Here is a 26885-nt window from a genome sequence, read left to right as displayed (position 1 = left end):
ACTTATACCTATTTCTTAGTTTATTTTACAATATATTTTTTTTGGTAAATAAATATAACTTACTATATATATAATATAACTTATGATATAATATTATTTTACTAATAGTCTAAATTAAGTAGATTAAAACATAAATAGGCAAAAAGATGAGGAAAATTTCTTATAGTAGACGATTTCATTGTAATGTAACGAATGTCACTGCATTAAATTCATCCTGATCATTAAATAGACTGTCAATCTATAATGCTTCTACATAGAAGATATATGATTATTGGATGTAAAATAGAAAATGTAAATGTATATCATATCAAAATAATTACGTTTATTGTTCAATTATATATTTATTTTATTTAGTTAGCTCACACTCTTTTATTGTATTTTATATATGAGTAGAGAATAATGCAAATTTTAATGACAATCCTAGGCACACTTAGAATTTCTTTATCAAGTTGTTAGATTTTACCAAAAATTTTATGTTTTGATATTTTAGATCTATGTATTTATGAGTCATGTTGAATGTATTTTGTAAACCTTTTTATTAGATAAAACATTGTATTACTATACACTTTATGTAAAATTTCATTACATTAGTGTATATTTATACTTTTGCTTAATATACCCGTAAGGGTGCTCATTTATTTTATAAAAGCAAAAAATATTTTGCCAAAAATAAATAATTTTAAATATTTATTTATAAAATAAATATATATTTTTTCAAAAAATATTTGTAAACATTTATTTTATAAATGCATTTTATAAAAATATTTTCAAATATTTACTTACTAATAAGAATATATTGTTTACCAAAATCAATAAAACTTTTTAACACTATTTGTTACCAAACTAAATATTTTAAATATTGTTGTAAAAAATATTTATTTTTATAAACCTAACTAAATTTTAAATATTTATTTTATAAAACCCAAAAAATTTAGGTTTCACAATTGTTAGATTGTTGAAAAATAATTAGGTTAGAATGTTGGTTGGGGTCCTCTTTTTTTAAGATGTAGTTGGAACATTGTGTAGTGATTTAATTCTTTTTTGGAATAAACCAAAAGAACTTTTCCTAGAGAAAAATCATGATCTAGTTGGGTATAACTCTATTAGTGACAAAGTTCTCTTTTTGAATGTTTGAGGTAGATGCATAGTCAAACTTGAAATTATTTGTCAAACTATACCTATTTATGTGTTGGTGAATAAATAGTATTTTAATATACAAACTATATACATCCTACCATTACTTGAAATTTATTGCAAATCACATTTTTTAGTCTCCAATCTTATTCAATTTGTCTTGATATAATGACCATATATTTTTTATATATTAAGTGGACCTAAGTTCGAATTCTATAGCATAATCTTAATATTACCTATAAAATGCATCTTTCAAAATCTTGTATGCAAATAACATATACAACTTTAATTCAAATGTAGAAAGACCTATATAGCAATTTCAAAAGATTTTACCAATTAAAAAAAAAACTCCAAAAGATAATTATTAGTTAAGGTATATACAACCATCATTACAAGAAAATCATTAGATAGTAATTAAATTCAGAGACAAAAAACAATTAGTCACTATATTGACTAAATTAGATACTAATTTAGAAACTAAAAAAATTAGTGATCTCTAATGTGATTTATATTATTAATAAAATATTATAAAATAGTTTCTAAATTAATATCTAAATTAGTTACCAAAGTTTTAACTACTAATATTTTAGATTCTAAATTAGTCTCTAAAAGACTATAGTAGAGACTAATTTAAAACATAAGTAGTTAATAGCTAAAACCTTGGTAGCAAATAGTTAGATATCAATTTAGAAACTAATTTATAATTTTTTTTATTAATAATAGAAACTATTTTAAATACGAATAATTTTTTAGTTTATAAAATGATATATAATTTAGTTAATATTGATAAGTGTCTAATTTCAGTAATATTTCATATTAAAATATAGACACTTATGAAAATTTATTGCTAATTTACATATAAAATAATTCTTAATTTATGAATTTATACCTTTTTACATTTGTTATGATCTTTATTTGAATAAGAATATTTTATTTCGAGGTGTTAATTGCATATTTTTAGGTATGATTGAAGATTTGGAGTAAAGGAAAATAATTTGAGCTAAAAAGAGAAACTATTTTAAATACGAATAATTGTTTAGTTTATAAAATGATATATAATTTAGTTAATATAACGATTAATTATTTTAATATCTAAAATTAGTTTCTATTTACTATTTTTTTTTAATTGTTCATATTAATAATATCATCTCTCATATACCATTCCCACGAATTATTTATGATACTTTCATTTCATCTCTATTATTGTTATATTTTCATTCAATAAAAAATTATTGTTTTTAATAATTATTTTATAAGAAATATTTGTCATCAAAATGAAAAAAAGTATTTTATAAAACTAAATAATTTTGACTATTTATTTATAAAATTTAGGTTTTATGATTGTTAGGTTTGAAAGTTAGTTGGAAGAGATTGTGGTGTCATGTATGTAAGGGAGTGAGATCCTATAATGGAGAGAAAAGTGAGAGTCAATGATTGGAAATAGGTTTTATAAAAAAAGACTTGGTTTAAATAAGTTTGTCTTGTTTAAAAATTTATGGTGGAAGTTTGTTCCATTATCAATCAAAGACTTTTATTTAGGTTAGATTTAGTCTTTTTGAAAGTTAGTTTAACTTAATATAAATATTTGTTACACGCAATTTTAAATAATTGTTACTCAATGAGGAAAGAACTCCAAAAAGACAGGTTGATTTTTTCAAAGAGTCTTGTATAATTTATGCATGTGATTCTCATGCTAATTTTCTAAAAGTCAAATTTATAGTAAAACCTTTTTTTTTTTATAAAACATAAATATATCCTTTGATAAGTTTGCTACCATTACTTTAAAAATTAAAATAATTATACTTAAAAATGGTTATTTATGTTTTTTTAATCAAACAAACCAATATGCTAAATTTTAGAATAATCATTTTTTAATCTCAATAATTTTTTTTAAATAAAAGCTTTTTTTTAGGCATCACTATGCAACTTGACATCTCAGTTGTGCTGACAGCTCAAGTAACAATAATCATTTGCCATCGTATGAAAAAAATATTATTAAAAAAGAAAATAAAAAATACAAAAATATAGGAGGATTAGACCAAAACTCGTATGTTAACAAAAATGATACACATGTATATTTATAAATAATTTTAAGAACAAACTAGATGATAGTCTATTATACCAATGAAAAGATTATCTATGAATAAATTCTAAATTAGTCAACTTATCGGCACATGTATTCCCATCACGAAAAATATGACTAACCCTAAACCTGATTTTCCTACAGTAATTAAGACAAGTATTCCATCGATTACAAAGCATCCAAGGAACATTGGTCATAGCAGTAAACGCAATACAAACAAAAACATAATCACATTCCAACCATACATTAGTAACCCCATCTTTTGAGCTTCCTCCATAGCATGTATAACCCCATAAAACTCAGCAACCAGAACAATCTGAACTTCAAGAAACGCAGAGAAAGCTCCAATAAATTCTCTCATACTCCTACCAAAAATATCTCCACAAGTAGCAAGACCAGGATATCTCCTAGCAACCCCCATCAATGTTAATTTTAACCCAACCTGGTAAAAGAAACTCCCATCTAACAGGAAGATGACGAGAAATACCAATACGAGTATTAATATAAAAAAACTTGATCACATTGAAATCCAACATATTATTATTCATTGAAGCTTTAGACGAATTAGCCATTAGACGAGTTAAATCTTTAATAATTTTTTTTATAAAAGCTTTAGTCACTTTTTTTTTTTTTTTTAAATAATATTGCTTAATTTCTTTTCACTCCTAGAAATAGAAACGAAAGTAATACATGGTTTATTTTTCTTATAATTTAATGACATTTTTTTATCTCTTAGATATAAAAGTTGTTGTCATTTAAGTTTTCCATGTTTTAATTGGGTATCCCAATATGACTTTTTGACTCCCGTATTATTTCCAAAAGTAACAATTAAATTTTCAAATATAATAATGATGTGATTTAAGTCCTTAAACAAAATCCGTCTAAGAAGAATCAAAATATCACAATTTTCTAAATAACTAAACATGAAAATGTATTTATTTTAATATTTTATTACCCAAATTGTTCAAAACCCTCCTAAACAAAAGGAAAACAAATTTCATAAATTAATATTTGTAGCATGACATTATCTAAAGATTTCGTTAATTAAATTGTCTATTTAGCACACACTAAACTATTCAATTTCATGAGAGGAACTAAAATAAAAAAAGATACGTTTAAAGATTATATTGATGATTTTTTCAAGACAAAAGTAAACACACATAAAAAAGAGTTTGAAACCAATTATAAAAAAGATATAAATACTCAAAAAGTGAATTTTACAATCAATTCCAAATATGTTATCCCTTTATGCTTTTATATACTTGTTAATTGGAGAGATCCCATTTAGAAGATTTAACTTTTGAACCAATTTTTTTTTATTAAATTATTAGTGTCCTTTTCTTTTTCTTTTAAGAACTTCACAATCATATGCATTATCCAATATGGGTCCATACCTGAAAAAGTTTTCATAAAAGTCAATAAAATTCTTACATCCACACGTTTTATTTAAGCCTACCAAGAAAAAAAATCACCTAACAATTTTATCCATTCACGCATCTTCCTAACCCTAAACCTTTTTAAAAGTGTTTCAATTGTGGTTACATTAATGTGGATGTAAAATCATCTTAGTGACTTTTACTATTTTTTTAATATATTTTTTTGTCAATCTTTTACACATTTTACCAATTTATTAAATTCTTAACAAAGTAATAACATGTTACTAAAAGAAACAAAAACAAAATTGTATTTGAGATGTATCATATTATCTTTAACCAAATTGGTCGAATATGAAAGAATTGGTTAAGTATCAAATAAAAGCTTTAGATATTTGAGGACTATAAGAAAATCAATCAACAAAAATGATGAACTTTTATGTTAAAAAATTAACACTCATTTTGAAAACCAAATTACCAGATTACATCATTAATTAAGGACACTCAAATTTTCTTTTAACATATTTAGAACGTGTAAAAAGATTATATATAAAAGGTATTTTTTTAAATTACAATAAAAATAGGTAAAAAAGAACAATACTTCTCAATATAACGGAGTTTGTGTTTAATTTTATATCACAAACTTGACTTTTACAATTTTTTTATAAAAGAACATACAATTTTATTTTTTTTTATGTAAAGAAGAGCGCATAAACAGTTTACATGAAAATAAACTCAAACAATAAGAATATAAAATATTAAAATTACAAAAAATGAAAATTATTATACAACTTAATTTTTTTTAATTGTAATGTATATTTATATTGTAATTTATTTTAATCTATTTTTATTTTGAAATATAATTTTTAAGAAATTTTATATTATTTATATTTTAAATTATTTTATTTTAAAATATACTTTTTATTTATGAAAATTTAATAATATTTTAATTATAATTTATAGTTTTAAAAAACAATTTTGGCATTAAATTAATTATTATATACATTATTATAAAAAAATTATCACAATAATAAATCATCTAGAATTTTTTTCTTCATTTTCCTTCTATAAAAAAATTTACTTTCTACTTTATTTTCTTTCATTTTTCGAATTCAAATAAAACCTTACTTTCCCTTGTTCAAATCGTTTTACTTCATTTCTTTTTCTCATTTTTCGAATCCAAACAAAACTTAAGATAAATTGTTATCCATCTCTTCATATATTTTTCAAATTAAATCAAGAGAAAGGTTTTGTATAATTTATTTTAAAATTTTAATAAAAAGTGTTTAAAAGTAATGATTAATGTATGATTCAATTAAACAAATGTTACATAAAAACAGAGAAATAATTCCATAGAAAGGTTATTATTATTCCTTATGCCAACAAAATCAAGAAATGCAAAAATTCTCATGCTTCTCTCCTATGTAACATCACCATCACACACACATCACAATCACAAATGGATGCCTAACAATTATATTTTTAAAGGTGTTCCAATCTCAATACCATTTTTTATTTACTGCACTCTTTCAATAAATAAATCACACATAGGAGACAATTTTGTTAGGTTATAGAAACTCAAACTTTTTCTAACATATTTAAAATTTGTCTCTTTTTGATTTTTAATTAATGAGGTTTTTTTTACAAGATAGAAATAATATTGTTAAGCCATTATAAATGGTGAAAGATTATTTTATTAAAGAATTGCATGAATTAAAAATGTAATGAAATTGTAGTAAATGTGTGGTTTGATGATATTTAAGTGATTTGGAATATTGTTGAAATATTGATAACACAAAAGAAGAAGAATAAGTGGAATGAAGCTATAAATAATATGGTAGATGAATGAAGAAGGTCTGAGTCAGTCTCAGAGTCACCCAGATCACACCAGAAACTGAGCTAAAATCTGTAGAAAAGGATTCTTATTAAAGCGAAAAAGGGTTTCCATTTTCGTTCAGCCATCACCAAATCTTCCATTTTTCTCAAACCTGATATAGAAAACTAAAAGGTTGTTCATTCTCGCACGCCACTTTTATGGTTACCAGCATCATCCACACACAGAGGGAAGCATAGTTAAAAAGGCAAAATAACAGAATATTAAAGAGAGCAGAAGAGAGAGATTCACTTCTCTGTCTGTCTGTCTCTCTCTCTCTCACTGTAAGACATTGTTGTACTTATTTAATAGCTGTTCTTCATTATCATTTTCTTCACCGTCACTGTCGTTGTCGTTCTCTGTATTGTCGTGATGTTCTGTTTATCTTCTTGCCCAGGTGCGATATTCTTCAAAGGTTGTAGCTTTTCGAAGAGCTTGATCATTCTGAGACCGACCCAGGTAATTTTTGTTGTTGTTTTTTATTCTCTGTTCATCTATCAGATTCTTTATTCCCATTTTTGTTGTCCCTTTCTGAATTTGGAATGTTGAAGAGCTGAGAGGTACTGGTGCCCGTTGTTTTTTTATGTTTTCGTGTGATGTTCCTCTGTTTTCTCTTCGGGTTCCGTGATGAAATTATCTTTGTTTGCGCTACAATGTGTCTGCAGAATCTGGCACCAGATGGTGAAATGCCCTTTGTTCAATCTCTCACGTTTCCATGACATCATCACAAGTGTAGAAACTTCTCAATTATCACCGACTCTCTCTTCTGAATCCACGTTTTGCTTCACTCAACAAGAATGGCCGTCGATGAAATTGGAATCTCGTCTCCGACGTCGTTTTTTTCTTCTTATTCTTCGGGATCGTTTGAGAGCCGTTGGACCGCGATCCTTGGATTGCCTTGGGTGGAAGTGGTGGCAATCTGTGCCAACTTGACACTGTTTATTGTGTTTGTGTTCGTTCTTTTGGCGAGGAGGGTGGTTGTGTGTGTAGGGGGTGGAGTTAGATTTGGTAAGGACGATGGAACTGGCAATGCCAGCCGCGGCTGTGATAGTGTTGATTTGGAAACTCGTGACGTTCGGATTGGAACGTGGTTCAAGTGGTCGGTGTTCTCTTGTTTCTATGTTCTGTTGGTGCAAGTTTTGGTGTTTGCGTTTGATGGGTTTGCTTTGTTTAGAGAAAGGGATGTGGATTTGGATTGGGGTTTGGCTCTTCTTTCTGCGCCTCTAGCGCAGGGTTTAGCTTGGATTGCTTTGAGCTTCTCGGCTTTGCAGTGCAAGTTCAAGGCGCTTGAGAGGTTTCCAATTTTGCTCAGAGTTTGGTGGTTTGTGTTGTTTGTTATTTGTTTGTGTGGTTTGTATGTTGATGGGAGGGGGGTTTGGATGGAAGGTTCCAAGCACCTGCGTTCTCATGTTGTGGCGAATTTTGCGGTCACTCCTGCTCTTGGGTTTTTGTGTATTGTTGCAATTAGGGGTGTTACTGGTATAAAGGTTTGTAGGATTTCTGAGGAGCAACAGCCATTGCTTGTTGAGGAAGAACCGGGGTGTCTTAAGGTTACTCCCTATAATGATGCTGGACTTTTTAGCTTGGCCACTTTGTCTTGGTTGAATCCCCTGCTTTCCATTGGGGCAAAAAGGCCTCTTGAGCTTAAGGACATTCCCCTTGTTGCTCCTAATGACCGATCCAAGACAAATTATAAGATTTTGAATTCTAATTGGGAGAAATTGAAGGCAGAAAACACATCCAGGCAGCCTTCATTAGCTTGGGCGATTCTCAAGTCATTCTGGAAGGAGGCGGCTTGTAATGCCATATTTGCTGGTGTCACCACTCTTGTCTCGTATGTTGGTCCATACATGATAAGTTACTTTGTTGATTTCTTAGTTGGCAAAGAGATATTCCCACATGAGGGGTATGTTCTTGCAGGGATATTCTTTTCGGCTAAGCTTGTGGAGACCTTCACTACTAGGCAGTGGTATATAGGGGTGGACATCATGGGTATGCATGTTAGGTCGGCTCTAACTGCAATGGTATATCGGAAGGGGTTAAGGATATCAAGCTTGGCCAAGCAAAGTCACACAAGTGGGGAAATTGTTAACTACATGGCTATTGATGTTCAGAGGGTTGGGGACTACTCTTGGTATCTCCATGACATGTGGATGCTTCCTCTCCAGATTGTTCTTGCCCTGGCAATTTTGTATAAGAATATTGGAATTGCCTCTGTTGCCACGCTGATTGCTACAATAATTTCCATTATCGTCACTGTTCCTGTGGCCAGGATCCAGGAAGACTATCAAGACAGATTAATGGCTGCTAAGGATGAAAGGATGAGAAAAACATCCGAGTGCTTGAGGAATATGAGGATTCTCAAACTTCAAGCTTGGGAGGACAGATATAGAGTGATGTTGGAGGATATGCGTGGAGTAGAATTCAAGTGGCTTCGGAAAGCCCTCTATTCTCAGGCTTTCATAACTTTTATGTTCTGGAGCTCTCCTATATTTGTTTCAGCAGTCACTTTTGCTACTTCCATATTGTTGGGTGGTCAGCTGACTGCTGGTGGTGTACTTTCTGCTCTGGCTACTTTCAGGATCCTGCAAGAACCTTTGAGGAATTTTCCAGACTTGGTGTCAACAATGGCTCAAACGAAAGTTTCTCTAGATCGGTTATCTGGTTTCCTTCTGGAGGAAGAATTGCAGGAAGATGCAACTGTTGCCATGCCACAAGGCATCACTAACATTGCTTTAGAAATTAAGGATGGTGTGTTCTGTTGGGACCCTTTATCTTCTAGACCTACCCTATCAGGGATAAGTATGAAAGTTGAAAAAAGAATGCGCGTGGCTGTTTGTGGTATGGTTGGCTCTGGGAAATCAAGCTTTCTGTCTTGCATCCTTGGAGAAATTCCTAAGACTTCTGGGGAAGTATGTTGGTGCCTTTTAGCTTTTGATTCCCTCTTTATTCTATTAATATGTTCATTGACATTTTAATCTTTGTGATTTTTAACACTTTTTACAAAATGCATTGAATTATTTTTCAGGTCAGAGTGTGTGGATCTTCTGCATATGTCTCCCAATCAGCATGGATACAATCAGGAACTATAGAAGAAAATATCCTCTTCGGAAGCCCAATGGACAAAGCAAAGTACAAGAACGTTCTTCATGCTTGTTCACTGAAAAAGGACCTAGAACTTTTTTCACATGGTGATCAGACAATTATTGGTGACAGAGGTATAAACCTGAGTGGTGGCCAGAAGCAGCGGGTTCAGCTTGCTCGAGCACTCTACCAAGATGCTGATATTTATCTTCTTGATGATCCCTTCAGTGCAGTTGATGCTCACACAGGATCTGACTTGTTTAGGGTTAGTTTTCCTTAACATGGAGTTGATCTGTTTAAAATTGTGGATATAGCTTACCCTTTGACATGGTACTGCAGGATTATATATTGACAGCACTAGCAGATAAAACAGTCATTTATGTGACCCACCAAGTTGAATTTCTACCCGCTGCTGATTTGATACTGGTATGTCTGTGTTGTACAGTTTTTTTGGCATTATGCAATAAGTGGCCAAGTTTATGATAATGCTTTATTTCACATTTAAATTTATGAATTGTGTATTCCCGCATGATGCACGATTCAGGGATTCAGTTTTTAAGATGCCCTTTGGTATATCAAAGTGAGGTTTTTCTCTTGATATCCTGTTTGCATTTTAGTTCTCTATATTACGTGAAGTCAGTTTGTGCACCTACTTGCTTCTTTATAGAAGGAATATTTAGCTAGTTACACGTTTTGGTGTTTTTGAACGAAAGAAAAGTCACATCTTCCTTACAATTTTCTTCTAAAAAATAACATATATGTGTGTGTATGTGTATGTATGTATAGGATAAGATCCATTGAGACTAGAAATAAGTAAATATCCTCCGCTGATGCAATTAAATCCCATGCCCGAAGTTATTTTACTTTAAAAAAATAACAAAGTGAGTCACACGACCTTCTTTTACTGTCCTTCAAAATTTGATAACCTTCTTTACCTTTTCTGAAATATTAGACCCCTTTTCCCTTTCTGATACATCAATGAAGCCCTTTTGTGGGTGTTCTTGCTTGTTCGTGATTTGAAGTACTTGATTCAAGTTTTCTATTGTGAGCTGATTGGTTTCCTTGCCTGTCCAACTTATTTTATCTCTAACCTATAACCAATCCCATGAGTTGCTACTTTCACATTCCAAATCAAATTTACAATAGCAAAAGCTTTGACATTTCAAGAAAGGATGGTTTCAGTACAGCTAGAATTAAGTGAAAGCTTAATATAAATTATAATAAATCATTCATAACAAAATGCACTTGACTCCTATTTTCTACACTCGTCACATTTTTTTGTAATTTCCCTTATAGTATAGTTATGGGAGTGCCGTTTGCAACTAGTGCAATTAGCGCTTGGAAGCTTTTTATAGGGAAGAAATATTCAAATGTTTCACATTATATGAAATTTTTATTTTTCTTTTCTCTTGACAAAGTTTTAAGTACTGAAAATAACTTATGTGATGTTAAGACGCTTTTTTCTAAATTTAATTTTCCATTCTTGAAGGTGCTTAGAGAAGGCTGCATCATACAGGCAGGAAAGTATGATGACCTTTTACAAGCAGGAACAGATTTCAATATTCTAGTTTCAGCTCATCATGAAGCCATAGAGGCTATGGATATCCCTACTCACTCCTCTGAAGATTCAGATGAAAATTTATCTCTTGAGGCATCTGTTATGACCAGTAAGAAGTCCATTTGTTCTGCAAATGATATAGACAGTTTGGCCAAGGAAGTACAAGAAGGAGCATCTACTTCAGCTCAAAAGGCAATTAAGGAAAAGAAGAAAGCAAAGAGATTGAGGAAGAAACAGCTTGTTCAGGAAGAAGAGAGGATTAGAGGTAGAGTCAGTATGAAGGTCTACTTGTCATACATGGCAGCCGCATATAAAGGCTTGTTAATTCCTCTCATAATCATTGCGCAAGCATTATTTCAGTTCCTTCAGATTGCTAGCAATTGGTGGATGGCTTGGGCTAACCCTCAAACAGAAGGAGACCTGCCCAAAGTAACCCCCTCAGTTCTTCTTCTTGTATATATGGCCCTTGCTTTTGGTAGCTCATGGTTTATATTTTTAAGGTCTGTTCTGGTGGCTACATTTGGCCTTGCAGCTGCACAGAAGCTATTTTTGAAATTGATTAGAAGTGTTTTCCATGCACCAATGTCTTTCTTTGACTCTACACCAGCTGGAAGGATCTTGAATAGGGTAAGTTCTCTTTGTTGTCATCTATTTTTTTTTATCGTATCTCTCTACCTGTATGGTGTAGATAATTATAACGTGTCACCTGTATCCCACCAGGTATCAATTGATCAAAGTGTTGTGGATCTTGACATTCCTTTTAGACTTGGTGGGTTTGCTTCAACAACAATACAACTTATTGGTATTGTTGCGGTAATGACAGAAGTTACATGGCAAGTTCTACTCTTAGTTGTCCCAATGGCTGTTGCTTGTTTGTGGATGCAGGTAATTAGAAATTTGTCCAGCTTAAAATCTTTCTAAATGCTCTTCCAAAATATTTGCATAAAAGAAAAAACTGCTTTCTTTTGGATAAAAATGAGAATTTTGTTCCTGAGTAAAAGAGAGGATGCACTGACAAAGTACTAGTAATCTTCCAATCTCATTGCATTATTTAAATGTTTGTATATCACCCTATGTTTTAATTTAGTCTAGCCAACAACCAATTCCATTGCAGAAATACTACATGGCATCCTCCAGGGAACTGGTTCGTATTGTTAGCATCCAGAAGTCTCCAATTATACATCTTTTTGGTGAGTCAATTGCTGGAGCATCCACCATCAGAGGTTTTGGACAAGAAAAAAGGTTCATGAAGCGGAACCTCTATCTTCTTGATTGTTTTGCACGACCATTCTTCTGTAGTCTTTCTGCAATTGAGTGGCTTTGCCTGCGGATGGAGTTACTGTCAACCTTTGTATTTGCTTTCTGCATGGTATTGCTTGTGAGTTTTCCTCGAGGAACTATCGACCCCAGTAAGTTCTTTGTCTGATTACTTATTTTATCCTTAGTTTCACAAGTGCTATGCCAAATCTTGGAGGGTGAAGTTTTGTAGTTTTAAGTAGAAAATAGATTTACTTTCACGAGTGGTGGTTGTGGTTGAATGCAATAATGGAAGATTATTCTGTGCTCATTGCTGTTACCTTTTCTCTGTAGGCATGGCTGGACTTGCTGTGACATATGGCCTAAATTTAAATGCACGCTTATCACGGTGGATACTCAGCTTTTGCAAACTTGAAAATAAAATTATATCCATTGAGAGAATATATCAGTACAGCCAAATTCCTAGGGAAGCACCCACTATAATTGAAGATTCTCGCCCTCCATCCTCATGGCCAGAAAATGGGACAATCGAAATAATTGATTTGAAGGTTCCAAGCTCAGCTTCACATTTATTCTTTTTTTGTCTTTTTTTCTTCTAGTCAAATCTTTATTGTTTATTTCTTGATGAATAGTATGATGTCTCCTGGTGTACAGTATCTAATCCTAGGTGTTAGCCTTCTTACATTATATATCTTTATTATGATTTTTGTGCTGCAACTGGCTTTGTCCCATCACGAGTAGAGGAACTCCACTTCTCTTATCCTTACTCTGTCTCTCTTGAAGGTCCGTTACAAGGAGAATCTTCCTTTGGTGCTTCATGGAGTAACATGCACATTTCCTGGTGGAAAGAAGATCGGAATAGTTGGACGAACAGGAAGTGGAAAATCTACCTTAATTCAGGCATTATTTCGATTGATTGAACCAACTAGTGGAAGTATCCTTATAGACAACATAAATATTTCAGAGATTGGCCTTCATGATCTTCGAGGCCATCTCAGTATCATCCCACAAGATCCAACTTTATTCGAAGGGACCATTAGAGGCAATCTTGATCCTCTTGAGGAGCACTCAGATAAAGAGATTTGGGAGGTTAGTATTATTTCATACCTCCATACTTTTATTGCACAGCTTGTATTATCTGTTTAGAAAACTGCTTATGAAGTTTACTTGTATTCAGTTTTGGATGTCTATGTATAGTAACAGTCAAATTATTATAAGAGAAATGGAAATATTGTTAATAAGGCAGGATTAAGGAGTAACACGAAGTTCAGGATATACAAGCAAAGAGATCAAACAAACTGATATTGATAAAGGGGGAAAATGAGAACATGAAGCCAATAATATAAAGAAAAACACTCCAATATTTGGTTTAGAAGTAATCTATGCAGTAAACTTCTTCCAAGCCGAGCCTCCACTGTCGTCATACCTAACAAACTTCCTCCACATATGCACCTTCCGTGGATAAGAAAGAAAACTTACCACATATGCCAAAAATAACCTTCCATTCGAGCTAAATGTGGTATGCAAAAGAAACTTGGGTACTTGATTACTTGTTCATGAGTGACAAGTAGTTTCAGTGCCTAATTTGGAAGACCGTGTGCTTAGCCTGATTAATATCACACTCCAAATCCAATAAATCACTCTATATCTTTACTCCTAAGCAAAACTCAGTATAAGAAAATAGACCAATAAGCTTTGATTTTTGAAAATTATTGCTATTTGAATAGAAGTTTGGGCGTTATGTGATCATTGGGTTTTAATTTTTCTCAGGCACTTGACAAGTCTCAGCTTGGAGAGGTTATCCGTGATAAAGGACAACAGCTTGATACACCAGGTAGGTGACCAAAAGAAATATGAAAAGCCACAGTATCTTTCCCTCCCACCCCTTAAAAAGAAATAAACAGTGTTAGTTACAAGTAGCCATCTTAACAAATACTTTGAAATCTGCAGTTCTAGAAAATGGAGATAATTGGAGTGTAGGACAGCGACAACTTGTTGCTCTGGGCCGAGCACTGCTGCAGCAGTCAAGAATACTTGTACTGGATGAAGCAACAGCATCAGTTGATACCGCCACAGATAATCTTATCCAGAAGATTATCCGAAGTGAGTTCAAGAACTGCACTGTCTGCACCATTGCACATCGTATACCTACTGTCATCGACAGTGATCAAGTTCTTGTGCTCAGTGATGGTGCGTATAAAAGCATCATGTCTTATTCTTCTTCATGACTTCTATCCTTTTTCTTCTTCTCTATTTATATATAAATTTGCATAATGGTTCTTTAGTGTGTGCTTCTGAAGTTATCCTTTGGATACTTTTTGCAGGTCGAGTTGCAGAGTTTGACACACCTTCAAGACTATTAGAGGACAAGTCTTCCATGTTTCTGAAGTTGGTGACTGAGTATTCATCACGTTCGAGTGGTATACCAGAATTTTAGATCAAATGGAACGTGTTAATGGTTTCTTAATGTGGTGGCTTAAGACAGTTCAAAAAGTCGAAGCAGGAAGTGATGCCACCTTGCATGCAACTGGTGCATTCGAGGCATGCATAGACACGAATGGAAACAAACAAAATAAAAAGGAGAGGTTTGTGCCTCATCAACCAAGCATCCCACTGGCAGAAATTTGTTTGATTCTTCCCCTTAAAATTGAGAAATTCATGCATGGTTAGCATGCTTTGTAACACAATAAGAGTATCTGTGATTACAGGAAAGCACCGAAGTAGTTTGTAGAATGAGGCACTAGGATTTTTGCTTTGTTAGAAAAGTGTAGAGTTTAATCTAGTTGTGTATTCAACAATTTTCTTGTAGTCAGAAGTTTAGATGAATTAAGCTCATATCCATCTCCTCTCTAAATGTTATATTAGTAGTCGTTTCTAAATTGTTTCTTATTTTATTGTTTTTCTTAATTTTTATTACTAATAGTATTTAAATATATTCATCATGCTTAGGGATTTTATAATGAGAATGTCATGAATGTATGGGCTCCAATGTTCTAGTTTTGGACCATTTCCAACAATGATTCAATCGTGGCCTCATTAGCCATAAATTAATATACATTTTCATATTATATTATATGCTATACCAAGAAATAAGTTCCATAAAATTTTTAATTATCACAAAATTTATTTTTTATACTCTGCTTGATATAACAAAACTAATAATTAGAGATTCAATAACAATAGTATTTTATACACATTGTCATTCGGCTCTCATTTGACTTAATAATTTAAAAAGGTTCACATTGTTCCATTGGGACTTTTTCTGCACAATTGTGCCTGTCCAACATGAGTTCACATTGGGACTTTTTCCTAAAAAAAACTATTTTTACATTAATTTTCCAAAGTGCTGCTCCATTTTTTTTTTAAATCTATATAAATTATATTTAAAAATAGAACACCAAAAATTGTCTCTTTGAAATGGATGTGATTTGAATGCTGCCGAATCCAGTCAGAATACCTTTGGCAAGATTCTTCCTATTTTCCACTTAGAGTGTGGTTCAAGTAATTCCAGGAGATCGAACATTGGGTTCCTTCAGCAGTAGGAAACCTTCGGATTCAATCTTAACTTTGAGAAAACTGAGAAATCAAAACCATGTGACAGCAGAAACCATAATATTCCCCATAGCAGCAGCAACTCACACTCCTCAACCAGTGATGACTCTCTCATGGACTCAAAATTCAAGAATGACTCCTTTGAATACATCAACTTGGATGGCAAAAACGTGGGTGCCACGATGCACATTCATCATAGAAGCACGAAGGGTGACCCAAAAGATTGCTGTTGCATCAACATTTATGTGAACAACAATGTTCAAGGTGTCTCAAATTCGGTGTTGCACGGTAGTGAGGTAAGGATGAGAGACCCAGGAGTTAGTTTATACTTTGAAAACTTGAAGTTTGACAGAGGAACTCCCACATCGAGCAATAACTTTTTCTGGCGTAACAGATTTGGGTTTTGGCTTTGCATGGTACATTTGTTGGCTCTTATGTTTCTCTTGGTGCTTCTATTCTCAACTAGATCCATCATTATTGTCTTCTAATTAAACTAGGCATGCTATAAATTCATCTTTAGGTGTTGGATTCTTTTTGGGGCATTATATGACAATGCTAATTATGTGTTCATGTTTGACTTCATCTTAGGTTGTGTTGTTGCTTTCATGTATGCCAAGGTCAACTTTAAGAATGTTAGGAATCATAATTAACAAATTCTGGATGCTTGGGATCTATAATTGTTTATAAGGCCTGCATTGGATCAACACAATTGGAGTTATTATTATTATTATTTTATTATATTTATTAAAAAAATTCTCTATGACTCTCTTTGTTTCTTCCCTTGCATTAAATGTTTGGTTAGTGGTATCCCACTGGAAGAAGAAGATCCGTGGCTGATGCCCAACCACAAGACAGATAAATGCACCCAATTCACTATCACTGCTATGTAAACTCGAAAAGACATAAACATGATCATAAATGTGGTTTTCAAGTTTCTTTATCCAACCACACATCTTAAATATTTAAATATTTGTAATTATTATATTATTATATTGAATCATTATCGGATTATAAAATAATGTATAATCCATAGTCTTACAGTGAAAAATGTGTTAGAAATCTCACATTAACTAGAAATAAAGACGTTTTATGGTATATAAATAAGTACAAACTATATGAATCGGTTTTATATAAGGTTGAGTTAAACTTGAGATTTATTTCTTGATATAGTATAGTCACACTCATGAGATTGACAAATTTGAGCGTGAAATATTGCGTTGAAGATCCCAAATCGATTATATTAATAGATAAAAGAATAAAGTAAATTAAAATTCAATCACTTTATAGACTATCAAATAATCATCAAGTTTGTAATCTTAGACTTCTGACAGTGCGAGTTTTAGGATGAAGTGTTTTAGGTCTTTTATTGTGTATAAGGGTTGAACCACCTGAAGTGGTTTACATTTATTTTTTTATTGTCGAATAAAAAAAATCAAATACTCAATAATTTTTTATTTTATTTTAATTTTTGAGGCACAAGAGGAACCTAAACTTTTTTTTTTCTCTTTACCAAACAAAATTATATTATGGGCGCAATTGAAGGCATTGTTAATTGACATTTGTCACTTTTGATGTCTATTTTTCTAATAATTTGTGGATTTGTGGGGAGTGATTAGTGGACTGACCTTAATCTAATAATGTATGGGAAGTGAATGTGACGACTTTTTCCTTTTCAACGTGACCACCTTCTAAAATTGAACGTAGTTAATTTATGTGAATTCTATTGTTTTTGTTATTCATAAATGAGAATGGAGCTTCTATTTTTTTTATCGTGTTCAAGTATCATGTTTTTTTGAGAATTTATTTACGAAAACATTTTGCTGCTGAGAAAGACATTTTACGAAGAATTTCAAAATGATTAATAAAATTTAATGTAATCAACTTATTTCTTTAATCTGCGTGATTTTTTTTTTTCACATATCAACGATAACGGAGTTGATATCTTAATATTGTGTCACAGTATCATATTGTTGCTTATCAATGTTCTATAATTAAAATTACAAGTGCTAAAACTATTTTCCTTTTTAAAGAATAAAGAGGTGATGGATAAAAATGTAAAAAATAAGTGAAGAATAAAGTAAAAATAAAACATATTTATATATAAGAAATAAAAGATCAAGAAAAGATATAAAAACAAATAAATAATAATACAATATATATTACAAATTTTAAAAGTATTTTCCACTTTTTTTCCTTTACAAACCCGCGAATATTTTTATTTATCCATTTTCTCTATTTTTAAGTCTACTAAAGACATCTAACAACAGAATACTCATTTTTGTGTTTGACATCTTTTGATTTGCACTTTAATTAATCAGTAAAATTATGAATTATAATCAACAAACTTGTTCTGGCTAACAAATATTCATAATGTGATTTAATTAATTTTATATGACTGAATTTTTTAATACGGGTATGTATGATTTATAAGGTTGGATCTCTACTTATCTAGTTCTTTTAATCAGTAAACAATAAATTAATAGAAAAGAAATACAGAGGGGTATTCTAAGTCTTATACATTTTAAAGATATAAACATCTTTAATAAGTACCCCACAATGAAAGTAAACCTGTCAAAACAAAACAAAGCAAAAAGTCCACTACCCTCACAAAAAAAAAGTCATGCTAAACAGAAAACACTAAATAGCTCCCCAACATGGAAAAATTGTACCTTTCACAAAAGAAAAACCAAATAACCAAAGCGGCAAATAGAAATAAGACGCACACATGCCGAGCCAAGCATTTGGAAAAGATAACTGACATCTTTAACTCACAAAGTTCAACTTTTTGCTGCCATATTAATACAAGTAGTTGGACATTGGATCCAATCTGAAAAATAGAAAGACACTATTGGAACTTTGTTTTTTAACCAAGTTCACGATTGCATTTGAACCAAAGAGAAAATTTCACTTGCATCCACTTTTGCTTGGTTAAACACTATCCCATTCCTGTGTTTTCAAATGCACCAAATGATGGAAACTCACACTCCTTTCCACAACTTATTACCTTCTTTGTTAAACTAAATACAATGAAATTGTTCGAAGTGTTCCTTCAGAGCAAAATGGTTTACCGATCTAACCCCGATCCATTTTCTGTAGGAATTCCAAACAACATTTGTAATCAAACAATATATCAGAATGTGGGAAATTGTTTCCTCCTCGCTCAAGGTGAACCGACCTTCTAAACAAATTTTGCTTTGTAGAGATCATTTTTTGCAATGGCCTCCAAGCAAAGCATTGTGTCGAAGGTGGAACCAACAAAACCCATAGGACTTTAAACTAAATGCATCTAGTTAATAGAGAGGGTTTTTATTCAAACATGATAATTTCTTAGTTTACTTAACGAAATAAGTAAAATTTTAAAATTACTAAAATAGGTAAGCCGTGTAAAGTTGACACGATTTTATTGTTAAGAAATCGTATCAAGGTGGCATGATTTTAGTGTATTTAGTTTTCAATTAAAACAAATTCAATATTAATCGAAATTTGATTTGAAATTGTGCTAAAATGACATGACTTATCCATTTTTGATAATTTCTTAAAATTTTATTTACTGTAATAATTAATTTATAAAATTATTTTAATTTTAGTAAAAAACCTTAATAGAGACACGTTAGTCAAATATAACTTGTATTTATTTCCTAAGTTTAAAATTGTTGATGTAGGTTGTGTAGGTTGATTAGAACACCAAAATCTAAACAAATATTTTTTTACATAAAATTAATTCTTACATAAAATTAAAAAATTTACTTCCTTCCAATTTTTAAATTTTTTAGTGATCTTAAAATAAAACAAATTTTATTTTAAAAATTTGCATTGTCTAGGTTGGGTAGTCTGGCAGTTTTGGGCATGGGAGTTGTCATGTTGCGGCATTCACGTGGCTGCTGCGACTGGCTTTTGGTGCAGTGGTTCTGTAGTGCAAGTGCAGGATTGTTTGTGGGTGTATATTTGGTGAGTGCGTGCAGTAGTATTTTTGTGTGTATGGAGTTTATTATTGGAATACTGTAAGATAGGTATGAAAAATTTTAGATTTCAAATTTTGTGGAAGTAGATCAAGGTTTTTTTCAAATACAAAGATTTCTTATGCGAGTTAAGTAAAAAAGAAAATCTTTGTGTGAGCATTGAATAATGCTGGTACCATTTCTCTCTCGCAATTGCAGTTTAAATTCCTGAAGATATTTATCTCCCTGGTTTGGAAGAGTACAAAAATCACCTTCAAGATTATTTTAGCTAAAGGTGATAAACCTATAACTCATTTAGATTTTCGCAAAAAAACTAATATTAATTTGTTAGGCCGATGAAGGGCTATTCCCCTTGGAAAAAAGGTTTTGAGTTTGCTTTTGATTCCCTTGAAGATACGAGGATAACTCTTGTCGAGGGTTCTTAGAATATCAATTCGGGGTTTATGAGAGTTTTTGCTTGGTCTAGAGATTTTTTTTGTACTTCCTTCTTTGAAGTTTACCGAAATCCAATGTTGGATTAGGATTCATGATTTCCCTTTAGAATATTGGTGGCCAAAAACTATTTTTATATTGCAATCCCGCTAACTCTTGATGATTACACAATGAATAAATCTAGAGAATTTTTTGCTATAGGGTCCTAGTTGATATTGATATATTATCAAACTTTCCAAATCAAATTGGAGAGACCTGACTTTGTATTCATTGCAGGACAAAATGTGTTGTATTTGTTAAGGATATTGTTGTAGCTCATGTTGCTACGGTTGATGTTGTTTTCACTCTAAAAGTATGATTGTCACCCACCTGTCACCCACCTGTCACCCACCTTACCGGCGAACATCACAAACCCACACCTCTTTCTACATACAACCCTAACTCTAACAATGTCATTTTTACAAATTAAACTTCTCTCTCATTCAACATAGAATGCTCCATAATTTTTTGTTTGAAATCTTTTGATGAACTAAAGTTCATCCTGAACTTGAATTTAAATTTCTTGCACATGTCTTGAAATATGAACTTGGGAAATTTATGCACACAATGGTCATCTTCATCTGCATCACTACCTAACTCTTCACTAATGTAATAATCTCAATTTATTTCATGATTGTCAAGGGTCTTACTTGGCTAGAAAGTACCCTCACCCTCATCGGTATCTATAGTCTCAGATTGACTCGTTCTTTTGTTCACCCTCTTAATCAATTTTGCCCATCTTTTGATTACATCACCCACATTTATTTCCATCTTCTTCACTATCATTAAACTTCAAATGTTCAACATCTCCATCATCTTCGCTAGCATCTTCCATTTTAGACTAACCAACACCTTCCACATTACATCTTCATAGCCATTCTCCACACCATGACCTACATCATGCATTTCAGTCCCCGAATCCTCCAAACTATCACCTACACCATGCATTTTTGTTCCCAAATCCTCCATACCATCATATTCCACACCATTAAATTAAGTTCCCAAATTCTCCACTTCATCATGTACACTATAAACATCACTCATAACACCCTCCAGACCATCACTTCCAACACCTTCCACACCATCACCCTCAACATTGACTCCATCACTTTCATCAAATCCAACATACTGAATTATATGTGATTTACTAACAAGATTGTGTTGAACATAAATTTCTACTTCCTTTCTACTTTCTGCACACTCAATGAATTCCATAACATATCTATCCCCAATTGATTGTTTCAAATTTGTGTCCATCCTTCCTTTCTTAGATTTCTACCACAACTTGACCTTAAAATCATACTTAAACTCCTGAATTATCCCAACCGTTTCAAAATATGATCACCTATATGAATCCAACCCAAGAAAAACACATTTTTCACCTTTATTGTAATGCAACAACGAATATATTATAAACTTTCATATATGATGGGGAGTGACTATAAACTACATTTCCTCCATTTTTATTAGAACAAAACATAAAAAACTAACTTTATTTATTAAAGGATACAGATACCAGAGTTATAGAAGAATCCTAATATTAATTGAGTGTCTTTTCTAATTATCAGTTGTTTCTCTTTATAAAGGTAAATAACCTTTATTTTTGTCTTTGTGTGTTATGATTATAATATTTAATTATTGATTCTTTTCCTCTTTAATTAAATCTAGAATGAGTGTACTAATTGTATATATTCAGACCATTTGTTTTGATTTCAATAACAAGAAAAGAGAGATATTCATTCTCATATATTTTATTTTCTTTTTACTCTTTTGTTCACCTTTTGTTCTCTTTTATTCATCTTTGTTCTATTTCGTAATATTATTATCATTCATAAATTTTGAATCCAATGTCATTCCACCAAAACAACCAATGATCTTCAACCCTAAAGATCACCCCATCACAAGCCCCAATTTATGAACAAATGTAGAATAAAATAGTTACTACGATTTCACCAAACACAATCCCACTTATCACAACGAACGAAAATGTAAAATCACAAACCAATATCAATTCACTTTCCATACAGTAACAATGTCACAACTAACAATCACTCAACAAGAAACTCCTTTCTCAACAAGAAACACCTTTCTCAACAAGGATTTTAAACTTTTTGAGTCAAATATTATCACTCTTTGGTTTCTTTCTCCATACATAATCCTACAATCAATGAATCCACATGAATGTTTTAATAGACTTCACACTAAAAGTTTGTTCGTCATGTGACAAAAATATTAATATTAATATAAATCTTAATATCATAATCTGTTTATAAGAATCTATACAACACTTTTCAAGTAAAAAAAAATAATTTTAATACCAAGTGCTTATAGAAATAAGAAATAAATTACACAAGGAAGGTTAATAAAGAATAGATTAGTAACGAGTAACTGGTTTTGGGGAAACCGACACGTGACAGGAGGTGTGAATTGGTGGAATATAAGAGGCACCGACACGCGACAGTTGCCACCAGCGCACGTTGCTGATCTCCACACTCTCCGTTCCTTCAAACTCTGCACTTTTTTCCTTTCTTCTCAATCCACCACAGACACAGTCGAATCTCCATTCCTTGATCCTTTCATTTCCTCGCCATTCACATTCTTTCTCCTCTTTATTTAGGGTTTCGATGAGCGGCCGGAGTTCCGTCGGAATCGGAGTCCAATGAGACGGCGCCCCGTGGCGGGCATTTTCCCGGAGCAGATGGAGAAAACCACCTCCAGGAACCCTAATTCCCGCCTCTGCTTCCTCGCATTGCTCTCCGCATTCTTCTGGTTCCTCCTCCTCTACTTCCACTTCGCCGTTCTCGGAAACCAATCCCCCAAAGTATCCCCTCTCCCCATCACCTTCCAACAACCTCGCAAAAGCCTCGGCTCTCAAACACTAACCCCAATTGAAACGCCTCCGACACCCTCCTTCCCCTTCGCACGTGCCCTACGCACCGCCCTCAACAAGTCCGACAGGTGCGGAGGGCGCTACATCTACGTCCACGACCTCCCCTCGCGCTTCAACGAGGACATGTTGAAGAAGTGCAGAACGCTTTCCCTTTGGACCAACATGTGCAAGTTCACCACCAACGCCGGCCTCGGCCCCCCCTTGGAAAACGTTAAAGGCGTCTTCTCTGACACCGGCTGGTACGCTACCAATCAGTTCACCGTTGACGTCATCTTCAGCAATCGGATGAAGCAGTACGATTGCCTCACCCGCGACCCTTCCCTTGCCGCTGCGTTCTTCGTCCCCTTCTACGCCGGCTTCGACATCGCGCGCTACCTCTGGGGCTATAACATAACCGTCAGAGACTCTGCGTCGGTTGAGCTCGTTGATTGGCTCATGAAGAGGCCCGAGTGGAAGATCATGAACGGGAGGGACCATTTTCTCGTGGCGGGGAGGATCACGTGGGACTTTCGAAGACTCACTGAGGACGAATCAGACTGGGGGAACAAGCTTTTGTTTCTGCCTGCGGCGCGGAACATGTCCATGCTTGTGGTGGAGTCGAGTCCCTGGAATGCGAATGATTTTGGGATTCCTTATCCCACTTATTTTCACCCTGCTAAAGATGATGATGTGTTCATTTGGCAGGAGAGGATGCGGAGGTTGGAGAGGAAGTGGTTGTTTTCTTTCGCCGGGGCTCCGCGGCCGGATAACCCCAAATCGATAAGGGGGCAGATTATTGAGCAGTGTAGGGGATCCAGGGTGGGGAAGTTGTTGGAGTGTGATTTTGGGGAGAGTAAGTGTCATTCCCCCAGCAGCATAATGCAGATGTTTCAAGGGTCACTTTTCTGCCTTCAGCCTCAAGGGGATTCCTATACCCGAAGATCTGCTTTTGATTCGATGCTAGCTGGGTGTATACCTGTGTTTTTTCATCCGGGTTCCGCTTACACACAATACACTTGGCATCTTCCCAAGAATTATACTAAGTACTCGGTGTTCATTCCGGAGGACGATATTCGGAAGAGGAATGTTAGTATAGAAGAGAGGCTTAGACAGATTCCCGAGGAGGAAGTGAGGATCATGAGGGAGGAGGTCATTAGTTTGATCCCTAGATTGGTGTACGCGGATCCTCGATCCAAACTTGAGACTCTTAGGGATGCGTTTGATGTTTCGGTGCAGTCTGTGATTGACAAGGTTACCAATTTGAGGAAGGACATCATGGAAGGTCGCACTGATGATAATTTCATTGAGGAGAATAGTTGGAAGTATGCGTTGTTGGATGAGGGACAGCGCGAGGTTGGACCTCATGAATGGGATCCCTTCTTTTCTAAACCCAAGGATGGAAATGGGGATTCCAGTGATTTGTCTTCCGAGGCTGCAAAGAATTCTTGGAAAAATGAGCAAAGGGATACTTCTTGATTCGGGCAGGGGAGGTAAAAATTGCATCTGTAGGTTCTTAGATGTGGTTTATTGCTGACTCAAATGGTTTCCCTGAATTAGGGAAGAATTACAGCTATACAATAATTGCTGGGTTGTTGCTACAATCTTACTCCAGAGAGTGTACCTGAGTTTACTGAGCAGACTTTCTCATTGAAAACCACTAGCATGGAGAGATATTCTCTGCTTTCTACAGTTTTGTTATATAGATTTTCTTTTTCTGATTTCTGTCTTATGTATTCGTATTAGTGGTTCCTAGATGTATTTTCCTAAATTAATAATTTCTTTGTTGCTATATATTTTCCCCCTTGATTCATATAGGAAATATAAACAAAATTATGGTTATCAATGAGCTGAAGTGTTCACTGAATGGTAATATCATTTGGCAGCTGCATTATCAGAGTTGCCTACATTTAGTGACCTTATTTGGATTGTGGTTAACATTGAAAAGATAGATTACTCTATTTTGATAACCGTGAAAATAATTGTTGCTTCTGATTTGTATAATTCTTGTTTCCGATCTTTGCTTGCATGGCAATCCATAGCATTTGACACTGTCTTGTTAATTTTAGAAAACTCTGCAAGCTTGTCTGGTGTCTGAATGTCCATTTCTCTTTGTCGTCTTCGATCTGTTCAGTATGACTGTGCAATGAGGCAAGGTAGAAGAGAACTTGTGCGTGGAAAGTGATTGATTATAAAAGGTTGTGCAAGTAAACTGTATTGCATGCAAAATCATAATTTATTTCGTTTGTAGACTAGTGTTGTGTGATCAATACAATCGTGTATTTGATGTCAAATGTTTGATTTGCTCTTTAATCTTGACACAATGAAATTCAAAATCCATTTATTTGTTCTTTTATATCCCTCTCCAAAGTCAAATAATTTGAAGCTTCTTACTGTGTTAAAATTTTCTGCTCAAGAAAAGTGAAGACTGCCATAGCACGAGGAAGAGGACTTGAAAATAATTACTGGATGACAATTTAATCTTTCTTACTGTAACATTACAGAAAAGGGGATTCTTGTAGGTAGCAAATATGGAAATTATGATTTGTTCTTTCCTAATTCACGAAATGGCATTTTGTTGCAGTGGTATAAGAAATGAAGACAGGTTATAAAGTGGAGGAATTGAATTGACGCATGGAACCTGACACTGAAAACAACGAGAATAACTTTTTGTTGCTTTACTAGTTTCTGGCTTTCTTGTTGTTTTGTGTTAGTGTCTCCACAGGACCCACGCCCTACGTCTGCTATGTGAAGCCATTAAGGTGGATACACATGCAGGTATAGAGAAAGGAGTTGAATGAAAGAAACATGCATGACTCACTGTGTTGTTTTTTTTCTTTTCATTTGGGAGCTCTGGCATGGCATGTACCACAGTCTTGGCATTTGGCAACGCAACATCTGAAGAGCTCATGTAATGCACGAGGCTCACTCCTGCATTAATATCATCCATCTATCTATTTACTCTTTTATTATTTACTTTTATCCATGGTTTTTGAAGTCTTCATATTACCATTCCTCAACCATGGATTTCAGACACTGCTACCAAAAATAAATATTAAAACAAAAATTAATAACAAAGCATTCAAAACTTAAAATAATGATAAAACATTGAATAATGTTCTTACCAAAATGTGAAGTTTTAACATGAGATTTGATATTCGAGTACCAAATAAAGATTCAGGAGAACGAGATCAAATGATAACGAGTAACAAAGTGTGTATAAAAAAGATAGACTTTTATAAGTTGTGGCATATTCTCTTAATTTCTCACACAAGGGAAAGATAAATAACCTAAAAATATCAAATTGAGTTTCATTATCGCATGTTAAGTAATTGAGTTGTTATCACTAGAAGTAGGTTAAATATCTCCAAGTGTATTGGACTTAGTAACTAAAGTTATAGGTTACCTTTACAAGAGAAAATGTTGAATAGAGCTTATTTTAAAATACATTTGGAAAACCTTTCGCAAGGTTCTACCGAATGCAAGAAGGGGTTGACTCATAGTTTTACAAATATTGTTTTGCAATCCTTTTATAAGGGAATACTAACAGATAATACACTAGTAAAAGGAATAAAAGAAGTAAAAATAATACATAATTTATATTGGTTAACTCAACCAACATATATTCAATTTTATTAATTGAATTTTTTTTTAATTAAATATAAATGTCTATGA

At 33.0% G+C, this 26885-nt stretch overlaps 2 protein-coding genes across 2 annotated transcripts; both read left to right on the top strand.

Moving 5' to 3' along the window:
• The first annotated feature begins 6375 nt into the window (after positions 1 to 6375).
• On the top strand, positions 6376 to 15241 carry LOC137814334 (ABC transporter C family member 5-like). The gene is made up of 13 exons (XM_068617018.1): positions 6376 to 6747; positions 6861 to 6922; positions 7129 to 9375; positions 9492 to 9812; positions 9887 to 9973; positions 11037 to 11732; positions 11826 to 11990; positions 12220 to 12514; positions 12696 to 12910; positions 13146 to 13451; positions 14133 to 14196; positions 14313 to 14552; positions 14687 to 15241. The coding sequence occupies exons 3-13, from the start codon at positions 7261 to 7263 to the stop codon at positions 14797 to 14799; spliced, it is 4617 nt and encodes a 1538-aa protein (XP_068473119.1). The 5' UTR covers positions 6376 to 6747; positions 6861 to 6922; positions 7129 to 7260; the 3' UTR covers positions 14800 to 15241.
• Positions 15242 to 22720: 7479 nt separating this feature from the next.
• Positions 22721 to 25059, top strand: LOC137814333 (xyloglucan galactosyltransferase MUR3). Its single transcript, XM_068617017.1, has one exon. It carries the CDS (start codon positions 23004 to 23006, stop codon positions 24687 to 24689), a length of 1686 nt encoding a protein of 561 aa, XP_068473118.1. The 5' UTR covers positions 22721 to 23003; the 3' UTR covers positions 24690 to 25059.
• Positions 25060 to 26885: the final 1826 nt, after the last annotated feature.

The sequence above is a fragment of the Phaseolus vulgaris genome, chromosome 1 (assembly GCF_000499845.2).
Source record: "Phaseolus vulgaris cultivar G19833 chromosome 1, P. vulgaris v2.0, whole genome shotgun sequence".
NCBI classification, from domain to species: Eukaryota; Viridiplantae; Streptophyta; class Magnoliopsida; order Fabales; family Fabaceae; genus Phaseolus; species Phaseolus vulgaris.
Note: the sequence above shows the minus strand (reverse complement) of the source record. Positions and strands in the feature narration are given on the sequence as shown.